The 24,878-nt window shown below is 53.1% G+C and overlaps 3 protein-coding genes across 3 annotated transcripts; 2 read left to right on the top strand and 1 right to left on the bottom strand.

Annotated features, from left to right (window-relative positions):
- Positions 1-8,702: 8,702 nt before the first annotated feature.
- Positions 8,703-12,035, top strand: PG997_006025 (zinc finger protein LEE1; the record flags this gene model as incomplete). The annotated part of the gene is made up of 5 exons (XM_066810340.1): positions 8,703-9,155; positions 9,209-9,234; positions 9,455-10,514; positions 10,569-10,697; positions 10,758-12,035. 5 exons carry the CDS (start codon positions 8,703-8,705, stop codon positions 12,033-12,035), a joined length of 2,946 nt encoding a protein of 981 aa, XP_066669263.1.
- A 2,922-nt stretch (positions 12,036-14,957) lies between these two features.
- Positions 14,958-18,440, top strand: PG997_006024 (5 AMP-activated kinase subunit beta-2; the record flags this gene model as incomplete). The annotated part of the gene is made up of 7 exons (XM_066810339.1): positions 14,958-14,980; positions 15,378-15,707; positions 15,816-15,901; positions 15,993-16,136; positions 16,352-16,488; positions 16,775-17,186; positions 17,242-18,440. 7 exons carry the CDS (start codon positions 14,958-14,960, stop codon positions 18,438-18,440), a joined length of 2,331 nt encoding a protein of 776 aa, XP_066669262.1.
- A 2,037-nt stretch (positions 18,441-20,477) lies between these two features.
- PG997_006023 (uncharacterized protein) lies at positions 20,478-21,782 on the bottom strand (the record flags this gene model as incomplete). The annotated part of the gene is made up of 2 exons (XM_066810338.1): positions 20,478-21,386; positions 21,615-21,782. 2 exons carry the CDS (start codon positions 21,780-21,782, stop codon positions 20,478-20,480), a joined length of 1,077 nt encoding a protein of 358 aa, XP_066669261.1.
- Between the last annotated feature and the right edge of the window lie 3,096 nt (positions 21,783-24,878).

Here is a 24,878-nt window from a genome sequence, read left to right as displayed (position 1 = left end):
GAAAGATTCTTTCCATATTATGTTCCAGCTTTCACCAATTCGAAATTAACTCTTGTAAATTGAGCCATATATTGAGATAGAATCTGAGGGGTATGCACTTTATCTTGCGGAGCGCGAGCTCGTTACCTATTGCGCCTCTTAAGTTATGTCTCATGCGCGCATCTCATACGACAAGTGCGGCGATCATCCTCTCCTATCCCCCGAGTGGTTGCATACCGGTTCCGTGATGTTAAAAGGCGCGAAAAGAAAGGGGCTCGCTTCTCCTCTCTAGCTTTTTCGTCTCCCTGGCTTTCTCGTCCAGCAGCAATCATGGCCTTCGATGGGGATAGCACACTGGAAAGGAGTGCAGGCAGGATGGCAGGTATTGCGAAATCAGGAGGCCGGATCCAGTACCACTCTCTGGCTCTTTGCTTTGTGGTTGCTGATGAATTGGCTTTGAAGAGAAATGACGGTTTTCCTTGCTAGGGCTTGATACTTTGCTTTGCCGTTCGGCATCTTTTGAACTTGATGACTGCTCTATAAATCAAAAGGCATAGGTAGTTATCGTGATGGATATTTGGAGAAGGGCGGGAAGTCATCGACGTGAACCCAGTGGACAATGTGAGGCACCATCCATAGGAACGCGGAAAGATTCGTTTCTGTATCTATTGGAGCTGACATTGACAGTGAGGTCTTGCCACACCCATTTGGCAACTGGGCCCGCGTTCTCAGATGCGCAGCCAAAGGCCGGGGAAGACATGACACGACAAGTCGTAACTCTAGAGGATTCCTTGCCCTGGTAGGCGCCCAATTACGGAAGGGTTATGCTGGCTTACTTCGGCTCCTGGCCATGAGCCAGGAGGGAACCGATCAGGAGCAGCTACCCAGACCTTTTGAGCATAGACATAGGGAGGGGGGCTGAAGTATACGTGGCCGGTTACCTGACACATTCCTATTCTCTCAGAGTTCAATCTCGGGCCGGAAGATGGGTGAGCGATGTATCTACCGACACTCAGGGGTAACAGTGAGAGGGGAGGGTACATGTTACACATGAGCCAACACGCGTTGTTGTGACCGCCATGCTGCCCACGAATGTCCGTCAGCAGGATATCTGAGATCTCGGCCCCCGTTGATCTATCTCGAGGAGGAAGGGGGAGGGGGAATCTCACCGTTGTAAGAAGGTTAATACTCCCATGGGGTTGGCCGACATGCGGGTTTCCTCCCCCGAATCACTGGTTGGTATGGCAAGTCACTCCCTAGGGTTTATTAACTATATGAGAGCTCGTCATCATTGGAGGGTATTAAAGGGGGGAACTTTGGAAGAGTGTCAATGAGGAGAGAAGGGCATATCGTCTACATCGTCGCCTTTGAAAAATTACTATGCCCTGGTGGATACCATATTCATACTCTACATTTTGTACCTACTTTGAATCATAATCATGTCAAAAGCCCAGTCCGAAATACATGGAATATCCAGTCTGATACGGCCCAGCCGGTAATTGGCGATGCCATATCTGGTAAGAAGAGACGTATAAACACTCGTGTTCAAAGGACCATGGTAGATGACCATGGATATCTCTACGATCCCAAGACGGGAGAACGTACACTGCCATCATCAGCGAAAGTGGACCAAATGAACATGTTGGCGTCTCAGTCAGAAGCAAAATACCTGTTAGCAGATACACATCTAGCGCATAGGCAAGGCCCAATAACTTGACCAAGCGGCTAGGAGGGGTGAGGCAGCAGCCGGAAGGACTTCCTGGGGACGATCCGCTTGTTCAGAAGTTGTGCCGCGGCAGATCCTCCTGCGATATCCAACATATTTTGGGTCTTCGGGCGGGTCATACAGTGGATTATGTAGTTCTCAGCAAGAGGGAAAACAGTCCTTCTCGAACTACGACTTCCGTCCAGTGCTAGCAAAACGCATGATGGTTCATGACGGCCAGCGTGCGTCGAGTAGAGCAATTCGAGGATTTGCTTCACTGCTCTTCCTGGTTTTCAGAGTGCTATATACCCCGTGGTATTATATGAGGACAGCCATTCCGTAGGGCCTAGAGAACAGGGATTGTAGGGAAGTTCGCTCTACTGCATGGTGAGTGGAAAGGGAAGTGTAAGGGATGCTGTTAGTTGCTGGGCTGGGCCAATGATTAGGTCACTAGCATGACACTTAACATGTACGCCTCGTGTGCAAGCAAGTTTTACTCCTCGTTCAGGGATTCGAAACCGGCTTACCATACACGATCTCAACGAAGGGAAAGCCACCGAAAAGTGACAGGTGACAGAGAGATCCAGTAATCCAACTCCCGTAAACCCCCTCTCCCCTCTCCTCACCCTGTGATCCCACTGTTAAAAGGTATTCTCAGTGGCGTCCGTGCGGAACGTAGAAATATAGCATACGGCATTCTGCATAGTACGGGTGCTTCCCGCTTATTAAAGCCACCGTACTCAACTATCCATCCGGAACGTGCTAGGGCGTACTCGACCTGTCTCCTGGGCAGTGAGACGATCCTCACAGGATGCAGAGATCCGCTTCCTGTCCCGAAGCATGGAGACCGCACCTTACACCACTTGATTATACAACGTATGACAATATGCTGGTGTGACAGTCCATCCCGACCTTGAAAGCTATTCTCACCGAAATGTATTATACTCCCCTGTAGGTAGGCCTTCGGGTCAGATCAAGCGTGTTCCTCTCCACGCAAATATCAGTAGACGGCGGCTACTTTCTTAAACAGGAAGGTCCGGGGAAACAACTGCTTGGCTTTCAATCAGTAGGAGCAGGCCATGCATATTGTCCAGGGACGAAAGCGAAACTCAGGCGACAACGCGTGAAAGAGGGCGAAATGCGAATATCGTAATCGTCGTCTGTGGCGGCAATCTAGTTGATACATGCAACGTGGGACTACCCCATGAAGCAGATAAGACGTTAATCTTCCACTTGGCTAAGCCTGTCCAATAACATTGCCTTAGGCAGAAAAACCTACCCTTGCTGCTTGTGGGATCATGCAAAATGCATCCTTCAGGGTCACACAAGCGTGTGGCCCAGTGTGGCCCTACTTGCGAACCCCGAAGCTGCGCTGAATGCGGGATAGACCACCACCTTGTAACAATCTTGTACATATACGCAGTTGATGACAACTTTTCGGGAGCCATCCAGCTCAGGATAACGGGCACCTCAGGTGACATGGCAGCGCGGCAAGGTCGGTAGGGTGCAAAAAAGCTGATGATGGCTTGGATCAACATCTAGTCGTATAGTATCGGAAATGAATCATACCGTGATTGGTATATTGTGCTCCGAATATGCTCCATCCCTGAAGCTATGATCAGGACGGTATATTCTGGTTCGACAGGTACGTCAAACAAGCAGGCCACTGCGGTCTCGTTGGTCGGAGGCCGATGTGTAAGGAGCTCACCACCTACCGCTCCTGCAGAAACGGCGTTTCAGGCTCAACGATCTCACCCAATTGAGTAATAAGATTCGGTGCCACGCTCCTTTGGCTGACCACCCAGCCGCCCTACTTGTGGAGAAGGTGTAGCATGCCTCTGTTGTTGCATCTTGCATCCATGCTGTCAAGGCGACATTGGTCAGCCTGTGAGCGTATCAGAATCCAGTCACTCGCCTGGGTCTGCTAGTGGCTCGTGGGAGACCCTATAACCACGTGGCAGATAGGGTCTTCCCGTCGCAAGGACTGCCATTGCCTTGCTATCGATGGAGGATGATGATATCTTCGGCCTCGTCAGCTCGGCCAACGTCCCGTTGGAGCACCGATACGGCAAAGTCAAAGGAAGCACCCCTGCCACCTGAAGGGTGTCTTGGTCTAGGCCACGAACAGCTGATTCCAGATACCGGAAAGCATTGGCCCCTGGCCCGGGACGAGAGCTCGCAGCCGGCACGCTGGGACCTCTTGTTGGCGCCATTACCGACATGCGATGTTTGGGGAAAGACGCAGAGCATCACTGTTAGTCGTAGAGGACCCCATGAGTAAGGCTCCGCCACGAAGCCTTCTTTTGACCAAGACCCTCGCTTGCAGTACCGCAAATAGCGCGATCGTTGCAGCATGAAGAACAAACACTCGAGGAGCCTCGAGATGCATGTAAAGCCGGCATCTTCAGCGACATCAGCATAGCCAGCTTTGATCCCCGATGGCAGCGCACATTCTATAATGGGGATATTTCACACACATGGCTATCGGACCGAATGAAAGCCACGATATGCTGAAGCAAAGTGCTTTTACCTGAGGGAGGGGTGCTAAGCCAGGACAGGGCCGGCATGTGGCACTCAAAGATGCAGGCACATAAGGCAGGCAGTCAGCACAAGAGCCAACAGTTCATCGCCTGTCCCCACAGCCTGGCTCATGCGAGGGATGCTGCCGCACTGGGGAACAGGACGGGAAGCCTGCCCTACAGTAGTACGAACAGGCCAAGCTCGTGATGGAGACCTGGGGCGGAAACCCCCAACAGGAGATGGGCAGTACACGATGTCTTGATGGGGCGAAGACCGCTACACAGAGCGCAGAGCCGTCGAGACAGCTGGAGACACCCACGCCTCGAGGCCATGGGTATGACGCTAGCCGGCGGCGCCCGCAGAACGGATGGAGTAGGTAGACAGACGGGTGACGGGATGGTCAGAGCCGCCTGGCAGGCCACATGGCTTCATGGATCAACGGGTAGGTGGATGGGTGGATGGATGGATGGCATGCGAGGGATAGACGAAAAAGAAATGGAGTATGTAAGATCAAAGGGAAGGGAAGGGAAAGCAGCAGAAAAGGTTGCGGCTTAGCAAGTCGTTGAGCCATCCATGTACCTCAAGTAGCCTTGATTACTTGCACAGCAGAGGTACTTCACATCAATCAAATTCGCTGTTGGTCTTGGTGTGTGAGACAACGGGCGCCTAATCTGGTGCCACACGCACCTCCAGTGCTTCGAATACGGACTGCCGCGCTTGCTATGGAGGCAGGCTTATGTTTGCTTGTACCTCCACCTCCACCTCCAGAATAGACTATCGAGGAGCGATGTCTTTCAACGCGGAAGCAAACGCCTGTCAGCATAGAGCGAGGCAGGTAAGACATTCACTTCATGACTGCAGGACGCTGCGAGATGTTTGTTTCCAAGCCTCAGTTGGAAGAGGGCACTTGAGAGAAACGAGCATCTGGGTGAGTGGCAGTTGACTGAATGTAGTGCTGCATCGCTCGATGGCAGGCACTGAGCGTTGATGCCGTGGAGACTATTAATAAAAGCCTAAGCGCTGAGGTTGTGGCGGGGCAAATTGAGATCAAGGCTTCCAAATGCAGGAAAACGATAGTGCTGTATGCAAGTGCGCCTGCCCTGCCTGCCCTGCCTGTCGGCCAATTCGGAGCTACCCAACATAATAAAAAATGTGACGCAACATAGCGACGAGGGAAAAACCCGCCCTCACCTATCAATTATAGATGGATTCATTTATGAAGATAGATGGTTGGTGTTTCATTGGGACTGTATTGGGCCTTTCTCTCGTTGGATCTGCCCTGGACGAGATTCCATCATCGAGCTATAGAACAGGAGCTGACAGTTGCCGGGCGGCCATGGGCTCTGGAAGCTGGGGGAGCAAGGTACGCTTGAACCGATACTTGCCTCCTGACTGTCCAATGATGGCGGTTCCTGGACGAGGGGGAGAGGGAAGGGGGAACGGGGAAGGGGTAAGAGGCAAGAGGTAAGCGCGTCGACCTCCAGTTGTGCCGTACACCAGACGGTAGGTACTCGGCATCCTTCCATTTGTTCTGCGCAGCGAGCCAGGTGGTTGTTGCATGCCTTGGCTGCTGTCATCCAGTTGATGACTTGCTTTCAGTTGTACAACGACGACGTCGGATGCCCTCGAGAGTATTCGCCGTTTCCACCCTCCTCTTCCACATCCGGCCGGCCCCCGTTTCCCATTTTAGCCCCCAATGAAAGGCTGTCAACGACTGCATCGCATAGGCAGTAGGTAGGTAGGTATGTAAGTACTTAAGGTAACACCCGATCAAGTAGGTATGCATGTATATGCTATGTGATGTACCTACATAGGTATGTAATCTCCAATACTCCAACGTTGAAACTGCCGAATCGGATCATTTTTTATGTCCATACCATCTACATGTACCTACCTAGGTTACCTACCTGGTATGGAAGGATACCTCAGTGCTGGTTTCTTTTTGGATAGCTTACAGAGGTTCTATCCAACGTCCCATCTCCCATGTCCCATCTCCCATGGCCAATCCGCCCCCAACGGACAAGAGGCTCGGAACCGCGGCTAATAGCGCCTAACTGCCGCGATCGGCTTCTTCCTTTGAATCCTGGCCGTTTTCCTTGCGGGAAGCTTGGGCTTTCTAGGGCAACTCTATTTCCTTCCTTACGTCGGCCGTCGATATCGACATCCATCTGATCTGTCTCCGATGCCATGAAAGCTTCCGACGGGCTCAAATCTTGCTTGCTGAATGTTCGGTCAATGGCGGCAGGGCGAGGGCTGCTGCAGCGCCTCCCATGTCCTCACAGCTTGTGTGTACCACAATAATCTCACTTTCTTGCTGCCTTCCCAATTGGATGTGTATATAAAAATAGCTGTTTGGTCGCAGTCGGGTGTCCAATGACATTGGGCGAACTGTCTAAGCCCCTCCACGCCCAGAACCACCCTCCACCCTCCACCCTCCCTCCTACCCACACCCACCACACCGGGATACACACGCACACGCACACGCACACACACAACCGTTCTCCAACAACACCCTCCCGTTTGGCCGTCTCCAGAGAAAGAACCCCTGGCCTGGCCATCTTCAAGGTCACCCCTTGTCGCCCGTATACTGTACCAACACTGCGGGCCGTACTTGGCAGTTGGGTCGAACCACGTCCCGCCTTCTTCGACAAGAAAGTCACGGCCTCGAAGCGATAGACGCACACGGTGACGGGAAGAAGCGTCCCTTGGCCCCTAGCCGCCTGCCCGCAATACCTTCGCTTGTCTGTGTCTGCCCTACAAGGTCGGCACTGCGGCGGGGCTTCTGGGACGGGTCGAATCAGCTCAATTTCCCTTGCGCGCCCTCATCCCCAATGAGAGTTGGGCCTGGCCACGCGATGCAATCTCCATGCTGACGGTCTCCGCTCTTTTCAAGACAACGCAGACTTCTCAAAACGGCACAGTCTTGTGTCATCGAGAATCGCTCGACGGCCTGATTTGCCCGGAATCGCTGCCTGTAATCTCACCCGACTTTTCGGCCAAGCACACCTGCCTTCCATTCTCTTGGATTGCCCACAACACAGGAGCTCATCTTCTCATATGTGTTCTGTCTTGTATTTGCGCCCGCCATCTCTAGGCAACTACTGCGAAAGGGCTTTTACGTTGATCGCGGCAAGCACACATGGCGGCCACTACCGGCATCTTTCCTTTTTCTACCCTCGTCTCGGATCGGGCTGCGGGAGATCTCGCCAGAAGTATGCAGCTCATAGCAGCCGAAAGACCAAAGGATCACCAACCTACCCAGGTGTTCGTTGCCCTGCAACCAATCTGTCTTGCTGGCTGTGCAAACCGGCAATAAGCAACCCGTTCTTTTGGGTGGTCCAGCGACTCCCCGACTGGACTGACAAGGGGGTTGGATACTTGCCCAGGCGCTAGCTGCGCCTTCTGCTGTCTGTAAGACGACCTGCAGCGTGGCCGATTTTCTATTTCGCATACGGATACTCTGTCGTCGATCAGACCACGGGGCTCCAGGCAACCAAGTCTCCAGGCATGAGGGTACATTTCGGGACCGCGAACCTTACGGGTTTCCCTCTTCCTCACCCTTTCCTCCTATGTGGTTACATACATGGACTCGGTCTCTCGTCCTGCTACCAGGGCGTCGTTGCGCCTCAGTCTTCCAAGCTATTTACCCATTTGGGCTAGTGCCTCTGCTACACAATAGGTATTCTTCTAATTATGGTACCAAGCCCAGTCCACTGGGTTGGACGTTTCGTTCTGTCCAACCTCGAGCGGGCTGCTCCCTGTCACTGCTGTGGAGAAGTCTCCCTTGTGCACAAAAGTACTCGACAGTTGAACCCGAACTACAGAGCAAACCAGGTAGTCAGCAAGGTTTGTAGGTACAGGCCTCTGGTACAGGTTGCCCAAAAGGGGACGACGAGGCCACCATGTACTCGTACCCCGTAAATAGCATCTACGACATAAGCCACGCTGTACCTGGATTGTGAAGGATTACTTGCAGTATGCGCGAGTACCTTCGCACCACCCATGCTTCCAGCTGGCAGGGGTACTGCTATTCAGGACGTCCTCCATGGACATGTGGGTGATAACATCTAGTCGAGGATGACACTTTTCCTGCTTCTACCTCTTTGTATCTTACTCAACTTTCTTTCCCCGTTACCCGCGCCTACTTGGCCTTTTGACGCGTCTCAATATAGTAATTTCGGCGGCTTAGCCCTCCCAAAACTGTCCCATTCAGGTACATCTCAACTCAACGCAGACTTGCCCGCACCCCATACTTACAACATACCGTTGTTACCATCCGACTAGAAGGCTGAGATATACTCGAAGTCTCCTGTACCCGACAGTACCCTTGTAACCTCAGTCTTACTGACAACGGTTATTTCCATCTCGTCACTCTTAATTTATCGAAGGGTAGAGGGCTGTGTCAGCTCGATTACTAACTTTGTCACAACCTGTTTCCCATACCAGCGATAAATCTACCACCATGACTAGACGGGAGAGAGCTAGCCTTAAGTTTATAATGGATGTAGAAGACGATGAGCTCCCCATTATTAAACCAAAGGACTCCCCGTCCTCTGGTGTAAGTCGGAATCGAGATATATCATCGGCCTCAGCCTACATCAACCCCAAGGAGCAGGATCAACGTCAACTTCCAGACCCGACTAGGAAACAATCAACTTCAAGCCTTTATCATCAGTCTACCACCGCGGCATCTTCTTCATCGTCATCACCAGCTTTTACCTCACGGCCTATTTCGACTGCCGAAGCCAGCAGCTCCGGCGTGGAGGAGATGAACCAAATGCGTGGATACGGTGGCCCGGGTTCTGGCGCAGCTGGGGGATCGGGTCAACCGAACCGTCCCATGTCGACCCAACCAGAGCCACCGGTCAAGTTGACACCGATCACTGGCCGTGTAAGCAGGGCAAAGAAGGGAGTGCCAGTCCATGTCTGCGAGATTTGCAAGCCCCCAAAGGTGAGCACCACTGTTCGTCTTGTATACTGGACGATTCAAACTGACAATACCAGACATTCACACGAGCCGAACACCTTCGGTGGGTTGATTTGACCTATACTCTAATAACGCTGGTTTTGCTAAATTTCATCTGATAGACGCCATCAATTGAGCCACCAAACGCCAGGGCATCCGTGCCAGTACCCTGGTTGTGACCGGGCTTTCCACAGAGCTGATTTGCTTGCTCGCCACCAAACCAGACAGTAGGTTGAGACAATCAATACATTGCCCGAGACGGTATCAACTAATGCCATGTTCAGTGATCAAGAAGGCGACAGAGCCTCGTCAAGCACAGGAGGCAGAGGGAGAGGGGACAGCCGGCCACCATCTGTCAACTCACCAGATGGTGGTTTCTCGACGAGTCACGGCAGTTCCAGTATGCCGCCCAGCGATTATACAACATCTTATACGCATAGTCACCAAAGTTCCGGTGGTGATCGCGGAAGCTATCCATCACCCTCCGGTGGATCGCAAGGACAGGGTGAACGGTCCTCCTATGTTCTCGATAACTCTGGCGGCCACATGTCTTCCGGCTCACCATACACTGAATTCGCTACCCCGCGCACGCCTATCTACATCGTCACGGAGGGGCTTCCATCAACGTCACAACACCCGGGTTTTGATATGCCACCAGGCCTACAATTCGACTCCTCCCCTTGGTCTGGTAGCGGGATATCCACCCCGTCTGACGGCCATGCCCGCAATTATCGCAGCTATTCGCCAAACCCGGACTTGCCCATGGGGAGCAGTGGCTTCGGCTACACACCAGTCTCTCCCGGGGATACGTTCGACATGTCGTCTGTCACGCCTCAATTTGGCTCTTGGCTCCCTTCACCCCACAACCATGCATATACCCAAGTGATCGACCCGAGTCTCTCGTTCCCTGAAGAGAGTCTCTACGACCACACGACCCACCCCCAGGCTTTCACTTCAGTTCGTAGTCCGACCCCACCGAACGTGTCGTCACCCGTACATTCGGCTGAATCTTTAGTCACCCTTGCTCCAGCAATACCAGACGCGCAGGCAATGGTAAGTCGCCACAAGGACTTGGCACTCTCGGGGACCATCTTTGACCCGGCCTTCCTGACGGCCTTCACCTTGCCCCGTCCGACCCTGAACGCCATCCCCGCGTTCCTCGACATATACTGGAAGCGCTTCGACGTTCTTTTCCCTCTTGTGCACCGACAGAGCTTTGAAGCCGCACCGAATGATGTGCTGCGGTGTGCCATGGCCGCCATGGCCACGCAGTTTCTTGACGGCAGGGAGGATCGCGCCCATGGCTATGTATTGCATGATATTGCGTCTCAAGAAGTCAAACGTGTAAGTGCTGTCCCACCTTGTCGTCCCAATACGTCGGCGCCGAATCCTAAACAGCTCTCCCAGGCGCCCCATTGGAACGTTCAGATCATGCAAGCGATCCTCCTGTGTGAATTCTTTGCTCGGTTCAGAGGTAGGAAAGGGGCGGTTCGCCCTTCGGAGCGCTTCCAGAATTTGTACTCTAGAGTGAGTTCCCTGACTTCTCCTATATCTGTCTTTGGTTCCGTTACATACTCTCTTTTTCAGGATCATCTTTTCAGTCTTGTTCTTTCTTCTCCCGTCTCGCAATGGCACCCATACTCAACGTCTCCCTTGCAGGTCGCCAGTCCTCAAGTCCCAGACCCCGCCTTTGCGTCGCCTACTCCCGCAACCACCCTCGAGGGTCGCTGGGGTGAGTGGATCGAAGCGGAAGCTCGCCGTCGGATGCTTGCCGCATGCTTTGTTCTGGACGTCCATACCACTATGTACCATCAGCTGCCTCTTGTACACCGTTTCAACACGCCTTGTCCTCCAATACCTTTGACCGCTGCTAGCAAAGATCTCTGGGCTGCCATATCTGCCGAGGATTGGGAAGCCGTTCGCACTGCTGGCTGGCCAAATAACAAACCCTCTGTTCTCTCGGATCATACTGTGACCATCGAGAACATAGCCTCTGCTCCGCCAATGGACAACGCCGTCTACCTCGCTTCGGAGGCCCTGCGTCTCCCTAGATCTGACAATTCTACAAGCCTCGATCTTTCAACAACAATCGATCTTTCAATGACTGGACGCATTTCTAATCTTTTTGGCGGGTCCGCTATTGCCAATACCTACCTAGCCCTTCACTATACTCCGTTACACGACCTACTCGCTGTTTCTGGCGAATCCTGGCTGTTTGCTCGGAAGATTACCGGCCCTCGAGAATGGGTACAACATCAGAACATGCTCAAGGCCTGGAGCGGCAGCATACAATCCGCTGCTGCAGCCAAGTTTTCCGCAAAGGCACTTGTTGCCTTTCTGGATAATGGTAATGACTATGACGACAATGATAATTACAAACACAACGACACCAATACCACATCATACACATCCAACCCTTCTTCAGCCAAATCCCCCCACACGGCAACGCGTTCGTACTTGAGATGGAATAAGAACGACATCTCGGATCAATGGGCGCTCTATGTCAATGCCCTCATATGCTGGGCCTTTGGCAACCCGCATAGCCGTGCTACCAGCAAGACCGCCCTGGCAGCCCCCGAAACGACAAACAGCCCGAAAAACCCAGTTTCTGAGAGCGCAAACAATCCCTCGAAGGAAATTCGAAGGAGTGAACTAGCAGCGTTGAACTGGCTACGTACGATCGCAGATCTTAATCAAGCAGAAGATGTGCTCGTCTTGCGTGGTCAGCGACACGAGGCGCTCGCCGTTGTGGCCATGGTTCGGCGCAGACTGCAAGCAGAGGCAGCAATCGGCGAGAGAAGCAAATTGCTTGTCGACAGCTACACTGTTCTGAGCAGACTTGAAGAGACTGCCTCACGGAACTGATCACCTCGCCGCCGCCGCTGCCACGGCCATTCGCTTTCGAATTCTGGACACGCATTTTTCTTCTGATACCATCATACTTTCGCGGCCGATTTGTCTACCGTGTTCTCTCATTTTTGGAGTTCCTGAGGTGGTCTGTTCCAATATTTCCTGTTCGATTTCTATCTTCTTATGTCCTCTTTTGCGGTCGGTGTGCACGCACAAAACCGAAAACCCTCCCTTACTTGCATTATACCTTGGGTGGTTAGATATAGATGCATGGTGCCAAGATGCGTGGCATTTCTCTTTTGGACGAAAACGGTGCATGGAAGTGAGCGAGAGGTTTTCTTTTGATATTTTCCCCCTTTCCTGGTTTTCTTATCATGCCTTCTTTATTCTTTGGGCGGGAGAGATGGTTATACATAACGGCCTGTACGATCTATGATATGTTTTCCTTTCATCATGTCTTTCCTTTACATTATACTGCTTTATTCTATATTGGGCGTGGGATGGCGAAGACCGGGAGGCATCAGACAGCGGCGGCGTGTATGGTTGCTTTGTTTTATATACATGTGGGAGGCTTTACATCAACAAGCATGGGATCCGGCGAGGTTCCTGGCCATGGCGTTTTTATTGGGCGGGTTTTCCTCTTCCTCTTCCTTTTCTTTTCTTTTCTTATTCACATCCAGGGGGCATTTTAGTTTTCATCCTCATTCTCGAGTTTGGATCCTCGCTCATTTATTTTTCCTCTTTTTCTTCTCATCGCCTGCTTGTTTCGCATTACGAAACGAAGCTGTCCTCGTGGAAAAGAGATTACGATCACGAACTGGACGTCTGCATACATGATGGTGTGTTCTGATAATAGAGATTCTTGATTTCTCTTGATTTCTCTTGATTTCTCTCCTTAAAACAATTAAAGGAAATAAAAGGAGTCCTCCTCTTTGGACATCATCATCATCATCAACTGTTGCTATCGTCTAAACTTCCACTCCACTTGAGCACCGAAAAGTGAAACCCACACAGCAACTCTGGCTGACGCATCCAGAGTTGGCGGGACGTTGAGCCAGCCACGTGGGCGAGGGCTGAGGTTGACTCTAAAGTTGACGTCCTGACTTTGACATGACGTTTGATAGAAACCTTATTAGTAACATTGGATCACACTTTGGGGCTCCTTTCTGGGGTAAATGGACACCAGACGAGACTGTGCGACTTGCTGCCAGCGGCTGACCTCGGCCGGTACGATCTGATAAGTCAGGTATGTCGTCGAAAGTTTATGTTGGTACATCGTCTGCTGTCTGAGACGGAATGATCTGCATTCTCACTCGCCTAGCGAAGGACCGGGGAGGCATGATGCTGAAACCGCGGCTCAGCTGGACGCGGGGCCCGATGTGACTTGATGATAGATGCGGTGTAAGGAGCAAGAACGACTCCCATGTCGTCGTGCGGATAATCACCTACTATTACGGCCATGGTGGGATAAACCATGTATGTATATACTAATCGATCAGATAGGCAATGGTAAGCCGATAGAAAGATAGATAGCACATGTCAAAGAATGGGATCGATTGGGAGGAGACATCTAAGACGTCCATCGGATCAATGATTGGTGGGTTCCACTACTAGAAATGCATGCATGCATGTCTCTCTACATTACTCCGTAGCCACCTTATCTTGAGTTATTTCTGTCGCTCTCGATCACAATCAAATTGAATCGGCTGTTGGGTTACGAGTCTGGCCTTCAGCAACGAATGACATATGACGTACATGCCTTGGCGTCATGTCCGCCCCGCAGTCCCAACTGAACATTGGATGCCCGAATCCCCCAATCTCCAGCTAGCCCGTTAGTAGGTATGCTCTCGTTGTTAGTCAGACGCAAATGGACAGTTTGAAAACTCGACGTTGAGATGGCTAGATGTTGGCATTGCCTAATTGGCAAGGTGGCTTGCTGCCACTGCCCTAATAGGCATGAGTTTTTTTTCTGTCCACCGTTAGCGAGCACAGCTGGCGCCGCCAGGCTGGCCAACCACCCCTACTGAAGGTGCTAGCATCGTAGGCCGTAAATCGTAAGTGCTAGATCCCTGGTGCTTTGGCCCAGGTCGCTTCAGGTGGTTGGGTCGCTATCAGGTCTGGCTCACCGACTCGCCGACAACATGCCAGAAGGTACGTGTGTATATCCACCAGCATGCACCTCTAACGACCTGGATGGATGGTGCTTCACCGGCGATTAGGGCTGCCTCTAACCTGCATCGGTGCCCTATAAGACGACATTTTCCTACAGAGCATCTCCAAGGAAGATGTGTGTGTGTGTGCGTGCGTGCGTGCGTGTGTGTGCCATCTATATGGTCTCTTTGTGCAATGCTCTGCCGGTCTTGCCGGACATCCAGGCCCGCGCGGAGGAAAAAACGAGATGAGGGTGTAGATTGGAAACCAGAGTACCTATGGAATGCATGTGGTCAGTAAAATTGTGCCTACCAGGTACGTTACGGCGCCGGGGTGCCTGACTGAAGGCAATGCGACCAGATACATCCCGGTCGCTCAATGTCCCAGCAGACTGCAGACTACAGCAGGTCGAGAGGCTAGCTGCTAGGCCCGCAGCAGCCGCCAAGTGAGCCGAGAGAGAGCTTAGGTTAGGTACAGTAGCCCAGCATTTTGATTATTTTATTACAGCAGACAGCTCGCTAGCAGGAGGTTAGTAGAAAGGGAGCGCAGAGTCGTAGTGGTCGACAGAGACCGAGCTTCCCCAAATTTGAAGCTCCCCCAGCTCCAGCTTTCTTCTCCCCAATCGCCCCTTCAATCAAGAAATCTGACCCAGTCCTACAATCTACCTACATACTTACACCACATCCTCCAAGGAGTGCGACGACGACGAGAACAAGGAATACATCGCAAACATTGGCTTCATCCTTTGTCCATTGCCAGCCTCGAGTCAACTAAATTACCGCCGACATGGGCAGCTTTGTTTTCAAGTGGTGAGTCCACATGCACGCATCCATCTTTTCCCCTTCCAATCTGCCTGCCCATCTCGCTCGCCCTCCCCGCCCGCGAGAGCTTGGACTTGGAGCGCCATGATAAGGCGAAAGGCGAAAATCTACAATCGGCCATGGAAATGCGCGCGCGCACTCACGATGGTCCACCATCTGTCAAAGTGCCCCGTCCGAGGCGCCGTGACTGAAGAAGGCATATGCGCCTCCTGGCCGTTAGGCTTCTCTCCAAAGGCCCTAGCCTACACCAGGTCGCGAGAGTTTTAGTTGGCCTCCTTCAGGCACGCGCATCTCGACATCGCAACGCTCAAGCCCTCTGCTTCTGAACGCCATTCCTCGTGGGGGTTTCGGACACCAGGCTGACAAGACCGTTTCCTTTCTTTAGGGAGCATCCTGCGTCCGAAGTCTACGTGACCGGCACCTTCGATGGTTGGAAGAAGACGGAGAAGCTCGACCGAGTCGGCAACCACTTTGAGAAGCTGGTCAAGCTCGAAGATGTTTCGCAGAAGATCGACTACAAGGTTCGTTGCCAACCGCCATATCCTCAATACTCAACCTCGCGCGTGCGCCTGTCTGCGCCTGTCCCGTCGCGACCCCAACCAATACCACATCGGACACCCTCCCCGCACACTTCGGCCTCTGTGCCTGCGTTGCGCGAAGTTACCGGAAGTCAGAGTTGCGCGCTTGGCATTTACTCAGCAGCTCGGATGTTCCTGTAGGACGTGGTCAGCCCTGTCAGTGATGGATGCTGAACCAACAAGTCCCCGAGTGCCGAAGCTGACGCGGTTGGGTTGGATGATGTGCGCTGTGTGCTGCGTATCAGATGCCTTCACAAGGATGCTCTCTTTCGCATTCTCTTCTGCTTTGTTCTACGCCTATCCGCGGCTTCTCGCCCAGATTGCGCCCTCAGTAGGCTGCATCTACTTTTTTTTTTTTTTTTTTCTTTGTATGATTCCATTTACTAGCGGGCGGATACCTAGCTCGTGCTACATGACGTTAGGCCGATTGTGCAACATTCTTATGGATCGCATGCCAATTTTGGACCATCTTGCCAGCTTGGAGATTTGCAGCGGTGCGGCGGATCTGCTGATAGGTCAATGGGAGGGTGGTAGCCCAGAAACTCGAACAAGGATTCGAGGATCAGGTGCGAAACAGGGCAGGATCAATAATCAATCGACGGGCTGGGAGGCTAGTCCGGCGATAGGTTACAAGGAACCTTGGTCCTTTCGTGAGCGCACGGCTTGGGGAGAGGCACGGCACACCCTACCCAGGATGACGGAAATACCGTCATAGCTTGACAATTTCGCGGCCCTGATAGACCTGGCATTGCTATAGGGCATTGAAACACTGGAACACGAGGGGCAGCTGCTGCAAATGACGCAGTCCTGTCCTCTGTGCACATCCATGTCAACCCCCAAGCACCAAACATCAAGCGCCGTTTGCCTTCTCGTACCCCCAGTCACTCCATATCATCGCCTAGCTGCGGAGTGTTTGTTGTGATTACTTACCCTATTGCCAACTAGAGTGGGCAGTTGGTAGTTTCATTTCCCTTGCGCAGTCATTTCCGGGCGTTGCCTTCTTTTCTTTGTCCATTCCTCCAAACAAACCTCACTTTGCCTCAAACACCACTGCTTCGTTCCAGTACTGCACAAAAAATTTTTTTCTTCCTAATCAATATTCGAATTGACACCGCCGAGTGTCTTACTGCTATATATTTTCCCAATACGAGCAAAACTCAGAACGGGTTCGACGTAGACTAACCACCATCACGCTTCCAAACAGTTCGTTGTTGACGGCGACTGGGTTACCGACCACACTGCGCCTAGAGAAAAGGACTCGAGCGGAAACGAGAACAACGTACTCACCACAGACCGCATCATCAAGGAAGCGCCAGCAACCACCGCCATCATGAGCTCAGCTGCCCCCGAATCAACAACCGCAGCTCTCGCCGGGACTGCTCCGCTTGAGAAGAAGCAAGGTAGCTCCGAGTCCATCCCGGGTACCTTCCCTGAGACACCCGCTGTCGATTCTGGCAACCAAGAGTTCAAAGTTAACCCCATGCCTGCCGTGCCTGGTGCCGTTAACCCCGTGCAGCTTGCACCGGGCGAGAAGATCCCTGACCACCTGGCCAGCGGAAGCACCGCCACAAACAACGTGGATTTGGACCCCAAGTCCTACATGACGCCTGACGAAGGTGAGATTCCAAAGATACGAAACCATCCGCCATGCACGGTGCTAACGATTTATAGTCGCGGCGGCTGCCTTCTTGTCATCTGCTGCCCCAGCTTCCACCACTGCTGCCTTGGCTGCGGAGGCTCCTTTGGAGAACCCCTTGGAGGTGAACAAGGTGCCTGCGGTTGTAAAGGAAAGCCAAGCGAAAGCTCACGTCGCGCCCGAGGCAAGCGCAAACCCGGAAGAGGTGAAGGAGAAGGCCCATGTCGAGGAAGAGCTGTTGGAAAAGGTCCGGGAGGCGCCATCGACTGCCGAGGGCACTGCTGGCGAGGGCACTGACAAGACGGAGAACACTGTCAGCGCTGAGGAAGCCGCTGCATCCGTTGCCGCAGCTGCGACAGCCCTCGGCGGTGCTGCTTTGGCGGGAGCCATTGCCGCCAAAGATATCGCGACTGAGAAGGCCTCTACCGCCGCGACCACTGCGCAGGCGAGCGCCACCGAGGCTGCCACTGGGCTGCCCGACTCGGTAAAAGAGATGCTGCCCGAGTCCGCCCAGTCTGCTATCGCCACGGCCTCTGAGGAACAGGCCATCCCTAAGGAGCAGACAATCCAGGAAGTTTCCCCTTCGGTACCTGTCGAGGTGAAGCACTCGATTGCCGAGTCCGGCGAGAGCCCCGAGGCCGCCGCCAGCACCCTCGCCGTCGCGGAGAAGAAGGTCATGGAGGCCGAACTCTTGAAGGAGGTGGAGCCCACAGAGAAGGCCGCTGAGACATCGACAGAAACGCCTGCTGAGTCATCTAAGCTGCCCCAGACGGATGTGTCCGACAAGGCTGTTATCGTACCGGTCATTGAGGAACCTAAGGAGACTGTGAAGCCCGAGACAGCACTGGATGTTGGCGGGCTCGAACCCAAGGAAACCGTCAAGCCCGAGACTGCGCTGGAGGTTGGTGGGCTCGAGAGCGCTGCTGCTGCCCCCGCTGCATCAACCTCGACGGAAGAGGGTGCTGCTACTACGAACGGAGCACCAACAGCTGCCACTATCGAACCTACTACCGAGGCCAAGCCTGCAACTGAGGCCAGCGCCACTGATGCCGCTACCACCGAGGCCAAGTCCGCGACCGAGGCCTCTACTGAGGCTAAGCCTTCTACTGAGGCCCCGGCCGCAAGCTTATCTGCCAAGACTGCCGAGAGCAACGGGTCTGACGACAAGCCGAAGAAGAAGAACCGGCTAAGCAGCTTCTTCCAGAAGCTCAAGCCTGGCAAGAAGTCGACCTAAATTTGGTCTGTTGGTCCGCGTCGGGTGCTTTTTGTTGAACCAAGCGTCAGCAAAAGCGCCGTGGGCTTGGTTTCCTGCTTGGTCTTTCGATAGTTGTTGATAGTTTATGATTCCCCCTCGTGCCCGTACAGGCAGAGCAATTGAAGTTTGTTCAGGTTTCGTTCGTACAGGTTTCATGTATCATAATACCGGTTCCTTTAGTGATCTCTTTATCCGTTTTGTTGGGCTAAGATAACGTGAATACAGCGGGCATCTAGCGTAATGGTCCAGCTGCACTGATGAGTAACATGTGGCTTCTACAATCGGTGTTTCGTAATGATAATGATACAAGTATACTAATAAGTGATACATCTGAGCTGCATAGTCGGTGATTGTTCTATACAGTATCTGCTGTACATGACAGCAGCGGGATATCCTGGATGGATATGCTGGTGTGCCAACTTGAGTTAGGGGATTGCAGCTTGCGACTGATTCTTACATGTACGATGAATGTTGCTGGCGGAGTGGTCGCCGCCACCCTCGTTGGGTAGAATATCCAGTCTGATCGAAACTGGCGCTTGTCCCACTCTCGGGCTATTTGGACGACTTATCACTCGTATAATTCGGTGCCTCCGCCGAGAGGAGAAAAAAAAAGAAAGGAAATTGGGACAATTACACAAATTGCACAGAGCAGTTGGGTCCGCAATAGCAGTTGGGTCCGCAATAGCAGTTGCGTCCATGAGATTGGAATCCTGGGGAGTGATAGATACGAGTCTAAAAAGGAAAAGAAACAAAAAAAACAAAAATTCAGGTCAATGCGAGAATCGAACTCGCGTCTCGGGAAGAATTGATTTTGATGTTGTCAAAATCCCACGTGCTAACCCCTACACTAATCGACCTGTGAGACTAGTTGGATCAAGCAGTCGCCTGCTGATCTTCGGAGACAAATGCTTTCTAACGCAGTATATGTTGCACAACTTGCATACCACCATCCACCGTGCCCGCCAACAACGATGACGCCTGCATTTTATGCAACACTGCAACACTCGTGAAGTTATCCAAGAAGCTGAGGTCAACATGGTGCGCCTTTTGCACCAGGTTGGTACTGGATTCGTGGCGGGTTTCAGGGCTACCTCTTCAAATCCATTTCATGCGTTGTTTGTAGATCGCTCCAATCCACAGGCGTTTACACACATTCGTTTGGACTGCAGCATCTCATCACCCTACACAATTTCTTCACGGCTCACCTACAGCTACTTTCGTTTCCGCCTGATCGCCCTTCTACAGGTCGGACCTGTCAACCTGGCGGTGATGTTGGTTCATTTCCTCGCCCAAGCGGCAAGTGCTGGACCAATTCGACCCAGCCAGCCAGCAGTCGTAAGCCCAACACCGCCGGTCAAGTGTACATAATGCTACATATCCTACGGAGTAAACTGCTTGCGATCTGTGGAGATCTGCGCTTGAGCCGCTCGAAACCAAGCTTTCTCGATATGGCGATCATAGATTGGCACCCTTGGCATCAAACTTCGATGGCGGGTCGACACTGTAACTGTTCTTCCGACGGTCCACGCAACCGCATGCAGATCTAGAAGCCGCTGAGTGATATACTGGCCTGGCGCCTGGTGCATGAAGAAGAAGAGGCAACCGGCAAAACGGCTACTGTTCTACTTGCCTGCGCATGGCAGATAGCCATGCAACTGGCAGTCACCCTGCACGCCTGCATGCACTCACTCGATAGACCGACGGACATTCTTCGGTATTTAGTCGTCAGGACCTCATGCCGAACTACTTTTTCGAGGGAGGCGATGGCAAACTACGGCAATCAATGGAAAACGGATTTCGGGAGGATGAACACGAATCAGTGTGTTGTTACATACATACGATTACGCATCTGGAACATCCGAAGAGGGATTGGTTCGGTATTTCCGTCGCAGACTGAGGGACTGTGGGACGATGTTTTATTACCGGAGGAGACCTTGGAGGGGCGAGGAAGAGACTCCGCTCAACAACAACGAACGACGGCTGACGAATGGCTGGTCTCGTTCGTATGCGTCCTTATCATCCGCTCGGCCTCTCTTCGTCGGCGAACCACTCCTCCAACACGCCATTGAACCAGTCGGCCCTCTCCTGTATCGGCGCATGCCCCATCCCCTCGACGACGATCGCCCTGGCCGGCCGCAGTTCTGCCATCAGGATCCGCCCAAGATCTACCGGCATCAGGCCGTCCGCGTCGCCATGCAGAACCAGGATGCGCTCCCGGCCCACCTCGTCGCCTAGCGACCGCAGCTGTTCCGCGCTCAGGGAGTGTCGGGCCGCTGCGAACACCTGCATCCAGTGCCCTGTCCGCGTGATGTGGCCCCGGCGGTGCTTCGCGATCTCGCCCGCGGCCCAGCGCTCGTAGTTGGTGTCGAACCTCGGCAGGGGCATGGGCATGGGCCGCCGGGCCTTATGGTCCGCACCCTCTTCTTCTTCCACATCTTCATCTACGATGTCGTCGTCCGCCGCCGGCGCAGCGAGCCATGACGCCGGGAAGCAGCCCCGGGCGATGCCCTCGACGTCCGCCTCCAACGACTTGGGCGCCACCATGCCCCAGATGCGAGACAGGTGCTCCGACCACGAGCCGCTCGTCGTCCGCTCGTAGCGGGCCGTCGTGGACCAGAGCGCCAGCTTCGCGATGCGGCCCGGGGCTTGGCGCGCGACCTCTTGGGCGATCATGCCGCCCAGGCTGCCGCCGCCGACGTGGAGCGATCGCGGCGCGGTCCAGCCCACGTGGTCCGCGACCTCGAGCAGGTCCCGCGCCAGCCCGGACGTGGTGTAGCCGCCCTTCATGGCGTGGAGCGGCTTGTCGGACGCGCCGACGCCGAGGTTGTCTACTAGCAGAACCGAGTAGCGGTCCCCGTGCAGGTGGCCGAAGTGGTAGGTCTGGCGCTGCCAGTCGGCCCTGGTTACACCCAGGCCCCCTATGAGCTAGATTCAGGGGGAGTGTCACACATGGTTCTTAGTCAAACTGCTTCTTCCATACCACCTGATAATGGATTGATTCTTTCCTTGTATTATGACTGGGTACTCGATGGAGACCGACAGACCCGACCACGCTACCCAGAACAGAAGCCTTGTGGTGGTGACACTATAAAACGAGATTCAGGGGATGTCGTTCGCGAGAGATGAAGAAAAGGGACGGGGGCGAGAACGTACCATCATCTTGGTCGGACCGTTACCGTGGATCTCCCAACTGATGTTGTAGGGGCCGCCTCTGGTAGCGCCCACCGGCAGGAGCCCGCTCTGGTGCGGCCTGAGCTTCCAGACTGCCGTCTCGAAAGCCGGGTGGCGTGTGATCTGGGCGATTGTCGGGAAACGCATCATCGTTCGTTGCCCATACGCTATTTTTTCTTCTTCTTCTTCAATACGACCTCTTGGAACGGGTGTAGCAACCCGAATGTAGAAGTAGCGCAGTGCGGAATTTGCGAACTGCAGCTTTACTCACGTACGTCAGAATAATCTACATCGTACGACTGCGTGTCGTCAAATATTGGGGTTTTTTGTCTGCCAAGCGGCTCAAGGTAGTAAGCTTGACCGGCGACGGACCACCTTGCTGACCAGTCGGTCGAATTGCCCCGAACTCGCCATTGAAGCCGGAGATAGAGTCAGTCACGAGGATAATGTTATTATTCTCTTGTTTTTCGCCCTTTACATGGTGCAGGCTACTAAAGGTCTCGCTAATTGGGGGATCGAGATTGGGAACCGGAATATATGGCCATCAGATATACGACCGACTACCTACGGACATTCAAAACAAAGGGTTGAATTAAGTCTCAATCTTGGAATCTATCTCGGGGGCATCTGAAATGTACGAAATGTTGATTACATGAGTCATATTGAGTGTCTGGTGTTTGATCAATTGCACTGATCCAACTTACAGAAAAGAAAGTGGTCGAGTCTCATCCGCATGGAGTTAGGAAATATCAAGTAAATTGCTAGCTGCTCCGTCAATTGCTAGCAGGCAGCAAGCAGTCCCGACGGATAATAAAAAGGATGGATGCAATTGTCGTATCAAAGTCAAGACGAACTACAAAAATGGAAGTATCGAAAAGCAAAAACAAATCGACGCGAGCAGGATTCGAACCTGCGCTCCCGAAGGAAATAGATACCTAGAATCAAGGATTCAATTCTAGTCTATCGCATTAGACCACTCTGCCATCGCGCCTTGTGGTGGTGTTGATGTACACTGAGCCGTTATCGGATGCTGAGTATTCCGTAGCGACCCAGCTAAGCAGTTGCGCGCACTGCACTCTACCCAGGCGCTACGGAGAGAAAATTGCTTGGTGCTACTAGAAGATGGGGGAGGCTGGTTGGTGCGTGTTTGGCGGCAGGCCGGCCCCTCTCTGATCTGACTGAAGCTTGGCCATTGCGCTCACAGAAAATTTCCTCGAGGCACGCACGGTCGAAGCAGCCTCTAATCCAACCCATCTTTTCCCACCCTCCCACTTTTCGGACTTTCGGCATCAGGCTGGCTGCATGCAGTTGTAGTTGCATCCTCCCCTCCGGAAGCGGCAGTTGCATGACCATTGGATGCTCTTCCGGTGCTCTTCTCCAGTTTCTGCCAGTCTGGATCTGACGGTCAATCAACGCATGAATTCGCTAGCATACGCGCCCGTTCAACTCTCGGACTCTTGCCCACTATTGCCATCTCGTGAAACTCGGTCTCCAGGGCCTCCTGCTCCTGGCCTCCTGAGGTTGGGCATACGACCGACCCAGGTTCGAGGGTGTGTGTGAGAGCGAGCGAGCGAGCGAGCGAGTGAGTGATTTGGATTCTAATCCCCTCTCACCGTCCTCACACCGCTCTGCGCTCTGTAAATCCGAACGAACATCCTTTTGCTAGGGGTGCAACATACATGACCGTTAAGGTTCAGAGGCAACGGGCGCTGGAAACATTCCAGGTGAGATGTTGAAACAAAACTGGCCAGGACTTACAGATCATCCTACGTCTCTGTGTTGGAGTATCGACCCTGTATGTAACCTGTTTGCATGCCTTTCCCATGTCGCCAAGCTGCCAAGGAGCCTGGGGAACGCCCCAATGCTTCTATATCTTACGTCAGCCGCCTCTGATTTGCAGGCAATCTCTGGCCGAACGTGGTACTGGGGTCCTACAGAATTGCAAACTTTACTAATAATATCCAAAATGTGACCCCAAAGGGCAAACCCCGTATGGGAAGAACGTTTACCCTCGCGGTTCATCTTACCTACTACTTACCTTACCCTAGTAGATGCAGTAGTGTGTAGTATCAAAAGTATGTAGAGCGCGGCGGCGCGGATGACCATCCTACTCTCCAGGGAGATCATCAACCTTTCTTCCTCTGACACTAGCTGCTCTTGGAGACCATTCCATGTAACCAGCTGGCCAGGCTGGTAGTATCAGCAGTGTTTACGTGCACATTTAGATGAAAGCGCGTGTTTCGTACGCAGGCGGTTGACTCGAGACCAGAACGACCTCGAGGCTGGGAGGGAGACCACGCAGATGGGTCATTCGTCGTGTGCCGTTTCCCATAACTGGGCCAGCCAAAGGGATGTGATTTGTAAAACAGTGATAATTCGAATGACAATTGGAGTCTGACAATTGCTCAGATCTTGCGCTACTGCACCTGCTAATCTAGCGGATGCTCCTCTAAACATCCAAACCCGTAATGTACGACTGGGTAGGGGGTAAGTGAGGAAGCAGGGGCAGGGGATGTACAGTATGTGCTCCTGAGGAATTCGAGACCATCAGCAACACACACACACACACACATTGGAAAACATGGCAAGTGATGGCTAGTCTTCGGAGGAAAGCCGACGACCCCTATACAATAGTTGATCAACAAGCTCGCATGGGCGTACGTAGCAGATGTGCACTGCAGCATGCATGCACGCATGGCCCAGTAAGCAGTAGAGATACGTGCCAGCCATTAGCCGATCCCTACTGCAACTGCAAGTGCTCGCTGCCAAAGCAGGGCACGGCGCCGACAATCAGACCAGGCATGACCAAGCATCGGATGGCGTGTTCGGTTCATGTCGAGGCGGGCGGGCAGGCGGGCAAGTCTCGCAAGTCGACAGTCTGGTGCAGGTACCCAGAACGGACTGGAGCCTAGCCGTGCGGTAGCAGGTTCGAATTGTCATCCCCTTATCCATCTGGACGGATCTCCGGCAAAGCAGCGTTTTGTTGCGCCATTAGGCCCGAAAAGTTGGAAGGGGAGAAAAGCCACCTCGCTTCATGGCCAAAACAGCGAGACGGGGGACGGGCACAAGTGCGGTTTGCAGTGGAGCCCAGGCCAGCCGGATATTGCGCCGGTTATAGCATTACGCAGTTTGAACTTGCTTCATCTTGAGGTGATGTTAAAAGTAATGAAGGTAGGTACTTTGGTGGCCATGTAGAGAGATAGACGCCCAGGGTACCAATGTAGTTGTTGATGGAAACCATTCCAT

This window comes from Apiospora hydei, assembly GCF_038363865.1.
Source record: "Apiospora hydei strain CBS 114990 chromosome Unknown utg000005l_segment0_segment0, whole genome shotgun sequence".
NCBI classification, from domain to species: Eukaryota; Fungi; Ascomycota; class Sordariomycetes; order Amphisphaeriales; family Apiosporaceae; genus Apiospora; species Apiospora hydei.
The sequence above is the reverse complement of the archived record's forward strand: the minus strand, read 5'-3'. Positions and strand labels throughout refer to the sequence as shown.